At 44.6% G+C, this 15,257-nt stretch overlaps 1 protein-coding gene across 2 annotated transcripts in view; it reads right to left on the bottom strand.

Annotated features, from left to right (window-relative positions):
* The window catches only part of SIL1 (SIL1 nucleotide exchange factor), a 258,671-nt gene that overhangs the window by 160,958 nt on the left and 82,456 nt on the right, over positions 1-15,257 (bottom strand). For both annotated transcript variants that reach the window (XM_003782152.3, XM_012808719.2), the window contains exons 2-3: positions 13,060-13,174; positions 6,106-6,244 (exon numbers count right to left, since the gene is read on the bottom strand). In XM_003782152.3, the coding sequence (XP_003782200.1) occupies positions 6,106-6,244; positions 13,060-13,164 (244 nt within the window). In that variant the 5' untranslated portion in view covers positions 13,165-13,174. The remainder of the gene's footprint in view (positions 1-6,105; positions 6,245-13,059; positions 13,175-15,257) is intronic.

The raw sequence follows: 15,257 nt of genomic DNA, 5'->3' as shown, positions 1-15,257 counted from the left end.
TTTGGCAGGCCCGGGCTAGATTCGAACCCGCCACCTTGGGTGTACATGGCTGGCGCCTTAGCCACTTGAGCCACAGGTGCCAAGCCCAAAGGAGATTCTTGTAATGGAGAATACTTAACAAAGACTGGGGAGGTAACAGTTACAGCAGTAGGGGCCAAAAGTATATATAGGAGAGGAACAAATTAAGTTCTAGGGAAATCTCCAGAATACTTGAATAGCCTCAAAGTAGAAAAGGACTTTGCACAAGAAGGTAGCACCAAAGATAAGCTCTATTGCATACTTCATCCTGAAAAGTTGCCAGAAATAGCTACTTGTATCCAAGAAAGGAGACAAACCATCACAATACCACATAAAGGCACACTGTTTCCTCTATTGGGCCCCTGCCCCACTTTTCTTGCTTAAGCTGGGGTTAAAGATCAACTCCTACCATTACCACCTGGTAGCAGCCAAGAAGTCCCACTGCCACACTTTGTGACGTGGGGAACCACAGGGGCTTAGGTATGAATTTCCCTTAACCAATGACCTTGCTCCCTCCCACTGCTCATGGGCCTGGGGTTGGGGCAGGAGGTTATGTGTCTGTATATGAAGGATAGGACAGAAGAGGTCAAACTCTTGGTGACCATCCTAGGTAATGAGATGACTACAAGGGAGAATCTCTCCAGGCTAGGAGACAAGGTGGGGAAGGTTGATTTTCTGTCTCCCAACCATAGACCTAGGAAGGGGAAAGAACATTGGGAGTTTTACCCTTTAGTCTTACTTCAATTACAATTGTGGTATAATAAAAAATATACCTAGGCTCGGTGCCCATAGCACAGTGGTTATAGCACCAGCCATATGCATGAGGCTGACAGGTTCAAACCCGGCCTGGGCCAGCTAAACAACAATGATAACTGCAACAGAAAAATATCTGGGCATTGTGGCGGGTGCCTGTAGTCCCAGCTACTCAGGAGGCTGAGGCAAGAGATTCACTCAAACCCAAGAGTTCGAGGTTGCTGTGAGCTGTGATGCCACAGCACTCTAACAAGGGTGACACAGTGAGACTATCAAAAAAAATATATGGATATAGATATATAGATACAGTATTTGTCCCTGGTTCCTGACATAGTACTCCTAAAACTCTTAGAATTCGCTTAGTATTAGGAGTATCTTCTTTTCATTCACAACAAACCCCTTTCAACCAGGATAAGGGCTGGTCTACAGAAAGACAACCCATGTAAGAGGGTGGAACTTTCAGCCTATTCCCACTCCAACCTCAGGGAAAAAAAGAGGGGACTGAAGATTGAGTTCAACACCAGTGGCCAATGTCTTAATCATGATTACATATGAAATCTCCGTAAAGACCCCAAATAATGGGGTTCAGAGAGTTTCCTGAGCTCCACTTGGGCTTGAGGGCTGGTAAATACACTGAAGTGCTGGGCAGCTGGCACACCTGGAAAAGGCATGGAGGATCTGTGAAGCATCCCCACCTACACTCCAATACCTTACCCCTGCAGAGCTTCCATTTGTCTGTTCCCGAATTGCATCCTTTCCAATAAACATGTAAATGTAAGTGAAGTATTTTCCTGAGTTCTGAGAGCAATTCTAGCAAATTGTCAAGCATGAAAAGGGGGTTGTGAGAATCTCCAATTTATAGCTGGTTAGTCAGAAATACAGGTGGCTGGGACTTACAATAGCCATCTGAATGAGGGCAGAACTTGTAGGATGTGACACTAATTCCAGGTAGACAGTGCCAGAACTGAACTGAATTGCTGGACACCCAATTGGTGACAGAGGATTAAAGAACCATACAACCCCTCCAAAGCTGCAAAGAGCCAAAGGCCCCCAGAGTCCCAGACCAGTCCCACAGAGTCACCCAAACCAGAGTCAGGTGCTCATCCAGACAGATGTCCAGGGCCTGCAGGAAATCAGACTCCTCTCTTAAATACTTGAAGCAGAGTAGTTGGTCTACTATAAATGAGGTTTTTAAAATTCAATTCCCTGTTATTGCTCGTGCAGATCTGAAATGATCTGACCAGATGGCTGGTGCTCTATAATTCTTGGATTGCTCTCATCAGTTGTTGATGATTTGGATTTTTTTCCCCTCTCACATGAATGTGTTCCTGCACGGGCTTCCTGCGTGCTCACATTGAGTGGGCTCTTGTGCTAATACCAATATTTCAGAAACTCACAGCCGCTTGGAGTCAGATCAGGTCAATAAAGAGCCCAGGTTGAGCCCGGTTATGCTTCCCTGACCACACAGTGTGCAGCACTGGCAAACAGGTAGGACGAGGAGGCCTCTTCTCAGGCTGCCTCCTCACCACCACTTCTTTAGATTCCCAAGGAAAGAAAGGTAGCAAAGGTATAGTTTTTAAACTGACAGCTCTAGCCACTAATTGGATATGTCCTACGTGCCCCGTGTGAAACACTTTACATATGTTAGACTTGCTTCATTCTCACACCATCTCCGAAGTAGATATTTTCATCTCTATCTTAGGATGAGGAAACTCAGATTCAGAGAATCTGACAAAGCTGACCAAAGCCACATAGCTCAAAAAGAGAACTGCAGATAGGGTTAGAGGTTCAGCATTGTAACATTGACTAACTGCTCCACCAAGATCTCAGGGTTAAAAGACAGAAGGCCCTGGTCTTGCTACACCATCCTTTGTGCCCTCACTGAGCACAAAACACTTCCACCAGGCAATTTTGGCAATTTCCACTTTGGTAATTTTCTTTTTCTTTCTTTTCTTCCTTTTTGGTCCTGTATCCTCTGTGAGACTATGAGCTGCTAGAAGACAGAGGTCATGATTTTTTGGCTACCCAGGAAGACAGTATGGTGCAGTGGTTAGGAGCTGAGTCTTGGAGTCAGAGAAAGCTAGCTTTGAATTCAGGCTCTATCACTTATTAGTTATTTGGATAAGTCATTTTTTCTGAGACTCCGTTTTTTCCTGTAAAAATGAAGACAGTTATGGCACTTGTCCTCCAGGATGCCTAGCTATTAGCTTTATCTCTGACTATGATTATAGTGCCTGGCACAAAGTAGGATCTCAGTAAATGCCCAGGAACCAGAAGCCTCACCAAATCTAGCTGTGACCCATATTCTGTAATGACAAGTGCACAGGCATAAAGTCCTGGTGTTCAGGGATTTTCAGCCCCAGGACAAATTCCTGAGTTCCCTACCAAGAACCCATAGGATCTGCCAGCTAACAGCTTTCCTCTGCTTCCTTGAGAACAGCTGATGCTGAATCCACACTCAGATGCTTGCTGTGCCTCCGAAGGTGAGGCAGATCCCAAAATAAATCAGAAGAAATAAAGACAGGAAAATCACTTCTAGGAAAAAGTGGCTTCCAGGGAGGATGCTGACAGTAATGATAAAGGCAGGCAGACTTCAGGAGAGTGACCTGCAGCTATTCCAGGGCTGAGTGACTGGGGCCTAATTCCCACCTGGCCCAGTGGGAAGGTCCATGAAGTCACAGGTTGCTCCCCTGCTGTTCCAGGCTACAGAAGGCAATCTGAAAATCTGCCTTCAAATGAGCCCAGCCCACATCCAAAACAGCCCGTGTACTCTAGTTTCCCCCCTTGGAGATCAAGGGCAACAAAGCCACAGTCCTCCCTTCAGAGACCTGAATGGACAGAAGGTACTGAACTGGGGTCAATAAAACTTGCCATTCTTAAATGAATGCCACCATCTTCCTATGCTATATCACTGACTTTCAGGCAGGCCATAGGAACAGGTAGGCTACATGCTCATGTACCCTTGCTGCCATCTAATTCCACAACTGAGTTGAAGGGGTGGTACAAGTAGAATAATTTTTTCATGCTATGAATTGGGCAGAGGGCTTTGCTCTATCATCTCACTCACCCAACAGCCTCTGCAGCAGGCAGGACAGAACACTTTCCCCACACCACCAGGAGGGAAGCCAAAGAGCAAAAAGATTCAGTCACTTGCCCAAGATCTCCTAAGTAGTAAAGTTAGGATGTGAGCCCAGGACTGACTGAGTCTAAAGTCTGTCCTCTTTACCATTAAATTGTACTACTTCCCCATTTTCCTCTCCATCAAGTTCTCAGGAATATCTACCTTCCTTTCAACTTTCTGGTAAATATGTTGGAAGCTATCAGGCAGCATTCAGAATGTGGTAAATTAAATATCATACTCTGAATGAAGACAAGTGTCAGCTTTTCACAGACCACAAGAGGTCAATTTCCTAACAATATACACATGAAACATGTTAATTTTATATTGAGGCCTAAGAATATCCTATCTGCCTCCACTGGTATGGCTCCATGATGCCAGACTCTGAAATATTCCCACTAGACACTGAGGTCAGAAGAAGCAATAATGTCCCCCCACCTGCTTTGGGGTTGAGGTATAAGCAAAAACTGCCTTTGGGATGAGACAGGCAAAACTGGAACCACAGTAGCTTCATCCTCTGAGCTGCAGAACCTCTGTGTATGTGCTCAACTGCAACACATCAACCTTTGGGGGAAATTCCAAGGAAATTTTGTGCAGAAGAGTTTACAATGGGCTCTTGAGAAACATAAGGCAGAGGGTGATATCAATGAAGCATCAAGTTAAATGTAAAAATCAATGCGCCACTTCAATTTTCCATAGCCCACCCTTGTCACATAGGCTCTGGCTCTCCCTCCCCAAGGATACAGATAAGGGCTCTTTTCTTCAGCCATTAAGAGCAGTCCTATTACCCAAAGGGCAGAATAAGGGCCCAGGGTCAGAACTGTCAACTTTTCCATCTGTAATGTAAACCTGGGTACAACTGGTTGAAGGGTGGTACTGACTCAGCCACAGGGATAGATAGGGTAGGAGCAGGGACATTAACCTCTATCTGCCCCAGACATTTGCCTGGTTAAAAGTACTCCAAATGATACTATATAAAACATGTGGACATAGCCCACATGTTTCATACATTACCTCTGAAAGCCCCTTTGGTTTTAGCCTCGAGAACTAGAGGTGGGGAAGGTTAGTTCTCAGGGAAGGCAGAGGCTGGATCTGCTGAACCCATTATCTCTGTTTCTAAAACTTCCCTCTGCCCAATATCATTAGTTCCCACTGGCTTCCTTGGTGCTTCATCACTCTTCTGTGGCAGCAAGTACCCGTATGCAAGCCCAGCAGGAGTGATATTGCTACCAGAAAGCTGGCTGGCATAGCAGATGTTGCCCTGCCAGCACAGCAGCAATGGAGGGGGCTGCCTAGTGAGGAGATGGTGATGAATATCGGCAAGGAGGTGATAAAACTACACCGTGGGAGCTGCCAGGACTTGCCATCCACCTTGCCACAATGCAGAATGCAAACAGCCTACTCCTGAGAACTATCCCATGTGTCAGCATAGTACTTCCAGCCAAGGACAGTTGGTACTGGGAATAAGTAGGAGGAGAGGGGGTCTAGGCTCTGAGGTCAATGGCACAGGACAAGTTAGCTGGATGACAAAGGACAAGTTAGATAACCTCTCTGAGCCTCAATGTTTTCATCTGAAAATAAAGATAATAGTTCTTATTATTGGAAAGAATGAACAAGATTGTGCCCACACCTACTACAGCACCTGAACATGGTAAACACTCCACAACTGCTAGCTACTTTCATTATTATCTTAAGCCCTAGGCTCAGGCTCATGAAAAGGTGAGAAGGTTGTTTGTTCTAGGGATGCTCCATTTAAAAACTAGGCCAGGACCAGCCCCTATTTCTTGGCACAGACTCCTTTAACAACAGAACATTCCTACCCCACACCAGTGCTCAGGACTCTCCCATGAACAACATTTCAGCAGCACTGAACTGAGCAGCAGAGCCCAAAATAGCATCTGCAGAGCAAAGCACATGTCACTGCCTCTCCTGTGCTTCAGAAGTGCAAGGAAAGAAAGTTTTCAATCACTTGCTCAGAAAGCACGGCCACCCACCACCTGCCTTCCTTCCAGGGCACTCAGATGCTGCAATTTCTGTTCTGCTGGAACATGAATGTCCCTGAGCCTTACTGCAGCAACTAGCACTCTGACAGACCACACTGTACCCCTCCAGCAGGCCAGAGAGCAGTTGCTCCTTCAAAGCAGCCCTGAGGGGACACAGGACATATGTAGTTTGAATGCAGAATGTATTTTGTGGGAACAGGGTTAGGCTGGTACCTGGCTGTAGGGCCTGCCACTCATGGGTTGGGTGAAACACCTCCAAGACCTCAGTATCCAGCTCCTCCTCTGCTTTAGTTTCCTTTCTCTCTATTTCTTTGGTGCTGCTCTTCTCTGGGTTGATCAGTGAAAACTCCTTCTGAGAAAAGAAAACAAGAAGGCATGACCCATCACAAGTATATGCCAGGCAAGCAGAAAGAAATAGCCTGAGATGGCACACTCTTTTCCTCCATACCCTTCCCCCCCCCGCCCCAGATATGTTTGAATAACTATAATTCCTTTCATAAGGTCAGCCTCAGAACCAGCATGTGTGAGGTGATATGGCTGAAGGAACCCAGCATGTTGTCACGTGTATACAGCACTACTAAAAAGGCATAAGGAACAACTCTAGAAGATTCCATAATATCTTGAGGGGTTTAAAGGAACATAATGGGAAAGGGATTGGCAATAGGAGACAAGAACCTTTACTTTTTGACATGCTACCATACTGTTTGATGTTTAAAACTCATATATTACTTTTACAATAAAAAAGATATTTTTTAGAGACAGGGTCTTGCTATGTTTCCCAGGCTAGACTCAAATTCCTGGGCTCAAGCCATCCTCCTTCCTTGGCCTCCCAAAGTGCCTCACCAAAAAAAGAAAAAGTACACGTGAATGGGAGAGTAAGGCCTCAAATGGACATCACAGTTGGGCAGCTAACCCAATTGATTCCCAAGTAGCCCAGCAGGGTGCAATGGAGGCCCCAACAATTCCTCAGGGTACCTATGGGACATCAATGACTTCTTGGGACGTGTGAAACCAAGGAGGAAGGTGGACGTTCAGCTAAGCTGAGGAAGATGCCCAGGTTGGAAACCACTTCCTAAAACCTGCTTCGTTCTACCCCATGGAGAACACAGAGGATTAATGAGATGGTATCTGTGCAGCGTTCTGAGCTGAAGGGAAAGCAATGCAAGATAAATACAAAATATCATTCGCTTTTCTCCTTCTTGAACGCCCATCCTTCCTATCCCTTTTTAAAACCTATTCTTGCATAAATGCAGTAAGGCCTCAGGAATTTAAAACCAGAGGGTTTCAGAACATTGGGAAATTACATTTGGGAGAGTAAGGAGGAATTCACATTAGCACATGGGGTGGTTATTTCAGCCCTCCCACCTCCCCTGTCATCACTTTTCCTCCACTTGTCAATCCCTCCCCTAGTAGTAAGAAATATAGTTGTTGGATTCTTCCTATGAGCCCAAAGTACTGTGCTGAGTACTTTACATAGATTGCATTTTAGTCTTCCATCAGTTCTAACCCCACCTGAGAGATGTTATATGCAATGCAGCTCTTCAAGTAATGCCCCAGCTCCAGATAAGGACTCCCACCTGCCTGGGTCCCTCAGCGTCTAATCTTTTTAATTAGCCATCAGAGGAAAGATGAAGGCGTTAAGGTGTTGGTAATGACAATATAGAGCTCCTCTAAGAGCTTGTACATTTTAAAAGACATGAAATTTAGACAGAATTTGAGACCTTGGTAAGAACCAAGAAGAAAAATCTTGGAAGAGCCCTTCAAATCATGTCACAAATAATGAGAGACACTGACTCCAGCATAGTGGTTAAGAACACAAGCTCTGTATCAGATAACTCAAAGTTAAAATCTCAGTTTCTCATGAGTCTGGAAAAGTTCCTTGATTTTCTATGCCTCAATTTCTACATTTGTAAAATGGAAATAATAACACTATCGAGCTCATATATTAGATGAGGTGCTACACTGAAAACCACTAGCACTGACTGCATGGTGGCTGTTACTACTATTACTTACAAAGGCAGTCATAGGCTCCAAGTCAGATGAGTTTGTGCTGTGACATCCAGGAGTGACTATACAATATAGCATAATTCAGGCAGGTTAGATTGGGGTGATGGTCACCTGTACTACCTGGCCCCCTCAAACCCTCCTATCCCTTCAACTTGAAGTTTGCACAAATTTAAGCTCAAAGGAAAACTAGGAACAGAAGAATCGGTGTGCTTACAAAACTAAAAAGAAGAGACTGGCAGGAGGCACCCTCCATGAGGACATGGACATCAAGGGCTTCCAACAGCCCAGATTCCTGAGAACCCACACTAAGTTAGTCTCTTTTATCACTGCATTCCCCCATGTCTAACATAGGGCTTAGTTTATAACTGCTGAACAAATACATGAATGAATGTCCTCCCACAGGCAGGTGTGTCATTTGGATGCCTCAGACTGAGGCAAGCCTAAAGTACCTGAATGTGCTGGAAGCAGTACTAACCTTCCAGAACAAAGACCACCTTGTCTTTTAAGTATCCAGAGCCTATGTATCAATACTCTAGGACCCAGTCGTGCTGATCATCCCCTGTTAGAAACACTACTGTGGGTCTTGGAGAATGCTAATAAAAATCTACCTCAGAGCAATGTCCATCAAATGCCAACAGGGGCCAGGTAAGAATGTAAATGGGAAAAGTGGGCTACGTGTACACAACAGGGAGTAGTGAGACTGTAAAAATTGGCCCCTCACCCCCACCCTGCCTTGACTAAGGAAAGCAGAGGCTACTCAGCTGGTCCATCACTGCTACACAGGCATTCAGCTTAAAAACTGAAATCCAGATTTTTATGGGAAAATATTCTTATTTTTAGAACACTAAGAGGGCCAAATTAAACATATCTAAGCCTGAAACTGCAACCCTTGCTTTAGCATACTTACTAGCCAGGTAACTCCTGGCAGTTGTGGCTGTAAGCAAATAACAAAATTCTCTTTATTAAGGAAGCAGAAAGGGGCAAGGGAAATGGTGATGATGAGAAGATCGCAGGGAGCCCTTCAAAATCTAGGCAGAGCTAGTGTTCATTCTAACTACCAGGGCCTGGGAAAGCTTCTCTTTCTAGATTATGTGAACAAGATTTCACAAAGTAGGTTCAAGAAGAAGGGTTACAAGAAACTGACAAACCACTGAGCCACATGCTTCAAGTCCTAAAGAGGCCAAACACTTGCAATAATCCTGTCACTGCTCAAAATGGTTCTGTGCCTCCTTCTGGTATCATCTTTGAAATAAACTTAAAAACACAGATAAAATCTTTCTTGGTTTTTTGGGGGGTATTAGGGTAAGGGGAGGTGACAGAAAATTGTTGTTACCGTACATAATGTCAGAGATTGAGGCCAGGGACGTTTGCACTGGATTCAGAAGACCAGAGAAAAACCGAGGAGCTGAAGGTAACTGTGACAGCATAAGAAGTCCACCTTAGGAGGTCTACTATGGGAAGTCTACACAGGCAGAAAGCCTCAAAGCCTTACATAGTGGCCAGAACAACAGTGGCTATGAGTCAAGCACTAATTATATAATGATGTCATATTGCTTAATCATGGTTACTTGAGTTTAACTGTGACACCTGCTGGACTTCAGGCGCACAATCTAATCAACTCATCTTCCCCCACCCTATCTGATTAGCTCACCCTGTTCTCCAGGGTTTAGATTCTCTGCTCAAATCCCATTTGGCTATCCTCAAAGGTTAAGGCACAGAAGCACTGATAAAGGTTCAGTGATATGAACATACCACAGGCCAGACAATCAGTTCAAAAGGAGAGTTCCAAAAGGTTTTACAGAAAAGCGGCATCACAAGGATGAGGTTATGGGGAACAGCAGCTACTCTATATTAAGCCCTGATCACATGCCCAGCACAGATTCAGGTGCTTTCCGTGCCTCAGTTCATCTGAGTCTCACCTATGAAGCATATAGACTTACTACCATCCTATAGAAAGGCTGGAAGATACCAGGCTGTTCAAAGTCACACCACTCAGAAAAGCAAAGCAGAAATTTAAGTTCAGACCTGCCTAGCTTCAAAGCCCATGCATGAATTCTGACTCACTTCTGTTTCTTTCTTGGTCAGGTGTCCTAATGGTTGTGCCTTGGATGCTGAAGGAATAAAGGTGGGGAAATGAGACCATTTTAGTATATCCACCACCACATTTCCCTTCTGTAGGAGACGCCAACATCCAAGCAAGATGATCTGCAGCTGAGGCATGGACCTCGGGCCATTCCTCCACAGGAGTTCCTTGTGGGAGGAGCTCGTGCCCTCAGCACGTAGTCATTGTTAATTTCTCCCCTCACCTGTGTTGTTCTGGCTCAATAGAAGGCTGGAGCAGAGGTTGCTTGGGGCTACCCGAAAAGTAAGGGCTAGCCCGCCTTCCACAAGCTTGTACTTCTAATCGTCTCTCGCCTGGTTCCTTCCTGCGCTAATCGAGACCAGGGCCACAGGCCCCCAATGGGTCGCGACACCCTTCCTAGGCAATGACTTCTATGGGCCAGATAAGAAATCACAGCCCCAGTGAAAGGACAAGCAAAACTAGCCTAACTCTGCCCAGGCAACGTCCTGAACAAGAGAGAGACCAAGAGGTGAGAGAGGGAGACCAGCTCTTGGTTACCCCTGAAGTAAACCTCAGGCTCTAGTGCCTTCCCAGTTGGATTCTCAGGGATCCCTTCCATGCTGGATCACCAGCACTTTCGTCTCCCTACCACCATTTCTCCAAATAACAATTTCCTCTCAACTGACTGGCAAGAAATTCCAGCTAAGGTGTTAGCTGACAACAGCTTATCATGTCACACTTCCTTGTGCTTAAATCTGAATAAGAGATTCTTAAAAACCAAAGCCTTCAAGTTTAAGAGAATGAGGCAATCTCTAATGGCAGGTTGATAGACACTGTGACAGAGACAAATTGCCAGGGCAATATTTTGGGATAGAAGCCTGGCTAATATAGTCTAAAATTAAACTATAGAAGCAGCACGCCTATATTAAAAATAACAGCAGACATTTAGTGACCATTTATTAGCTATATTGTTCCAGTCTCAATGCTAGGTGCTTTATATATATAATCACATTCACTCTACACACTAAGATCTTAAGAGTGAGATACAATCCTGTTTTACAGAGAAGGAAACAAAGCTCAGAAAAGGTCAAACTGGCAAAGCAGGTGGCATAGGGAGCTTTATAGGGCCTGTGCTCCTTCCACTGGGCTCCACTGCTGTGTATCCCTCATTGCTCACTGCCTTTTTACAGGCCCATCCTACACATCCACATCCTTTTTCATCATCTATGTTCCTCCTGAGATGTGGCAGCCCAGGGAAGGGCCACGGTAGGAGCCTGGAGGGAGGCTGGCTCCAGATCACATTCTGATACACATAGCCAACCTTGCCTGGGTGGGTACTAACCGTCCAAATGCCTCTGGGGAGGACAATTCCAAGCCAGTGCTTACCTGGACACCTGGATCTTGAAAGGATCGTAACTACCCCAACCCCCACTCCATTTTCACTGTTGTGAGGTGGCTGGCTGCATAATTTGGATTTTAAATGGCATCAGGGCAGCAATTTTTATGGTATGAGAGAAAAGATGCTTCAACTCCTACTTGTGCTTAGCACATGATGAAAGATTATGACAAATGGATACAGCTTAGGAACAGACATAAGGATAAAAGCAGCTTCTGTTGATGAAAGTCAGTATTAACATTTTTCTGAGACTAGACTCAATAGAGCTAATATAAATGGGCCAGAATAATTATGGCTCTGAAAGCTCATCTATTTGGTCGGACTATTATCCAAAAGGGACTTCCTAACGCACAGTCCTGAAGTAAATTCATCAGCATGCTTTTGTTAATTGTGCATCTGCTAAGGCTAAAGATGGGGAGTACAGGATCCTCATGAGCTGTAAGCTAGGGAGGAGACATAGCCCTGATCCCTCAAGACTCTTGGGTGCCTTACTGGGACCCTCCACTTCCAAGCCATGCCAAAGACAGCCCCAACCTCACACTGTAACCAGTCCCATCCTCAGTGGCCCCTGGAATCCAAATCTCCCTGTCCTTGAAGAAGAAGCCAAAAAAAAGTACCAACAGAATCTTAGAGAACATTAAAAACTCAAAAAGATTCATGACTCCTAACTATATGTTTTCTCCTGCTCCACAAAGTGGGGAGAAAGGCAAAGAGAAAACAAATGACTTCTGAGAGAAAGTGGAAGCTTGCCATGAGCCAGAGGTGAACCTCAGCTGAGCTGGATTGTTATTAAATTCATCACAATTGTCATTTGCACTTCAAGGGCCTCCTGCTCCAAAGCCTCCAGTGCTTTACCCAACATTTATTGGGAGCCCTGAGGGTTGAGAAAGGTGGCCAGGGGAGGGTGAAACTGTCAGAGAGCTGACAGTCAGGCCTTCTCGAGGGAGGGGAGAGGGAGGACACTGGGAACTGGTCAAGGGCAGACTGTTGCTGGGACAAGCCAGGGAAACAGGGCCAGGCATGCTGCAGCCAGGCCAAACCCAAGGCCTTCTCAGGCATTCTCCTCTTGCCTGTGGCAAGAACAGAAGCCCCGAGCAATGAGGTCTAGGTTAATGAAGAGAGGCCTGGAAAGAATAGGGTGAAAAGGACAGACGGAAGGAGGACACAGAGAGACAGACTAAGAGAGCATAAAGATGAGTAGAGGAAACAGAGTCTTGCTTGGAACTGGTGTTCACCACACAAAGCACCCAGCTCCTGGAAAGAATCCTGACCTTCCCAGCTCTGACAACACCAGCTATGTGATTTGCCCATTAATTAATGGCTCTGAGCTTTTGTCTCCTCATTCTCAAAATTAGGATAAAAATTGTAGTTGCCTACCTCATAAGGTCATTGGGAAGATTAAATGAGAATACCTATAAAGCACTTAATACAATAAGTGGTGCATGGAAGCTTATTATCATCACCATCATCATGATATTTCCCTCAAAGGAAAACAGTGCCATCAGCTTTAAACAATGGCCAGAGAATTCAGGGATGGGGAGAAAGAAGTATATATGTACTCTATAACCCAGTCCTGACCACATTTCCCATAAGAAAGAAAAAATAAAAGCCCACCCTACTCCTACATCAGTGCTTCCTGGTGACAGGAAGACTTTGTCAGATCCCATCAGAGATCCTTCCTATTTGCAATAAGACAACTTACCAGGTTTTGATGACTAAGGCAGAAGGTGAAGCAGGAGGCCATCAGCAGGCCGAGCAGCAGGCCCAGAGGAGGCATCCTAGATGGAGGTTGGCTCAGGGAAGCCATAATTAAGGACCTGAGGAGCAGCACAGGAAACAGAAGGTCAATGGAAAGCTGGTGCCTAGTGCTTCCCTTTCAGTGTGATTCCCCCAGCATCACTTCTTTACCGATGCCAGACACTTACTGCAGGGAGGTGTCATGAGTCTTCTACCACTTCTAGATAAGACTCCCATAACAGGTCCAGCCACCCAAGCAGAGAAATGGCCTGCCTGGAACTGTACAATTACCTGGTCCCTTCCTTCTTCATTAATAATTTGTTATCAGGTTGCAGAGGGTGGTATTGGTTTATGGAGGGATAAGCAATAAGCCTTTGCTATTGGCTTACGGTGGGGGAGAAAGAGAGACTAATCAACTGGTTGGCATGTAAATACACATAGGCCTAAATTCACTTAAGCCTTTGTACTTAAACCATACCCATTATCATACCTGAAGACAGATGGTATCAAAATCTCTGAAGCCAATGAAGTTCAATATTCCCAAGTCACAGAGTCTTTCATATTACCTTTCAAACATTCAAACAAACCAAACAAGTGAAGGCTCTAATAGCCATTAAAATTAAAAGGAAAAAAGATGGAAGAACATTCCATGTTCACAGATTAGAGACTTAGTACTATCAATATGACAATACAACACAATGTAACATACAGAATCAACGCAACCACTATCAAAATCTCAATGGTGCTTTTGTTTTTCCAGAAATGAAGAAATATATTCTAAATAATATAGAATTTCAAGGAACTGAAAATAGCCCAAAAAATCTTGAAAAAGAAGAAAGTCAAAAGATCTACACTTCATGGTTTCAAAACTTACTATAATATAGCTCAGTGGGTAGGGCACCAGCCACATACACCGAGGCTGTTGGGTTCGAACCTAGCCCGGGCCAACTAAACAACAATAACAACAAAATAGCCGGGTATTGTGGTGGGCACCTATAGTCCTGGCTCCTTGAGAAGCTAAGGCAAGAGAATCGCTTAAGCCCAAGAGTTGGAGGTTGCTGTGAGCTATGATGCCATAGCACTCTACCCAGGGCAACAGCTTGAGACTCTGTCTCAAAAAAAAAAAAAACAAAACTGCAATACAAAGCTATAGTAATCAAAAGTGTGATACTGGCATAAAGACAGACATAAATCAATGGAATAGAATTCAAAGCCCAGGAATAATCATGTGTACAGTCAATTAAGTTTTGAGAAGGGTGTCAAGACCATTCAATGGGGAAAGGAAGATCTCTTCAACAAATGGTACCGGGACAATTGGATATCCACATGCAAAAGAATGAAATTTGACTCCTCCTGGCTCACACCATATATAAAAATTGACTCCAAATTGATTGAAGACCTAAATTTAAGAGATAAATGCATAAAATTCTTAAAGAAAACATAGGTGTAATCTTAGTGACCTTTGGATTTGGCAGTGGTTTCTTTTTTTCGAGACAGAGTCTTACTATGTCACCTTCAGTAGAGTGCTGTGGCATAACAACAGCTCACAGCAACCTCTAATTCTTGAGCTTAAGCAATTGTCTTGGCTCAGCCTCCCAGGTAGCTGGGACTACAGGCACTTGCCACAACACCTGGCTATTTTTTTTTTTTTTTGGTTGCAGTGTTCTTTAGCAGGCCCAGGTTGGGCTCAAACCTACCAGCCTTGGTGTATGTGGCTGGCACCCTACTCAATGAGTTACAGGCGCTGAGCCAGGCAGTGGTTTCTTAATTTAAATATGACATCAAAAGCAAAGACAATAAAAGAAAAATAAATTGGACTTCATCAAAATTCTAAAAATTTTAGGCCTCAAAGAACATTATCAAGAGAGTAAGGGCAGGGTGCAGTGGCTCACACCTGTAATCCTAGCACTCTGAGAGGCAGAGGCAGGTGGAGCACCTGAGCTCAGGAGTTAGAGACCAGCCTGAACAAGAATGAGACTCCCTTCTCTACTAAAAATAGAAATGATTAGCCAGGCATTGTGGTGGGCACCTATAGTACCAATTACTCAGGAGGCTAAAGCAAGAGGATTGCTCAAACCCAGGAGTTTGAGGTGGCTGTGAGTTATATGCATGGCACTCTACCCAGGATGACAGAGTAAGACTGTCTTTAAAAAAAAAAAAAAA

The sequence above is a fragment of the Otolemur garnettii genome, unplaced genomic scaffold (assembly GCF_000181295.1).
Source record: "Otolemur garnettii isolate 467f Iridium unplaced genomic scaffold, OtoGar3 scaffold00003, whole genome shotgun sequence".
Taxonomy (NCBI): domain Eukaryota; kingdom Metazoa; phylum Chordata; class Mammalia; order Primates; family Galagidae; genus Otolemur; species Otolemur garnettii.
The sequence above is the reverse complement of the archived record's forward strand: the minus strand, read 5'-3'. Positions and strand labels throughout refer to the sequence as shown.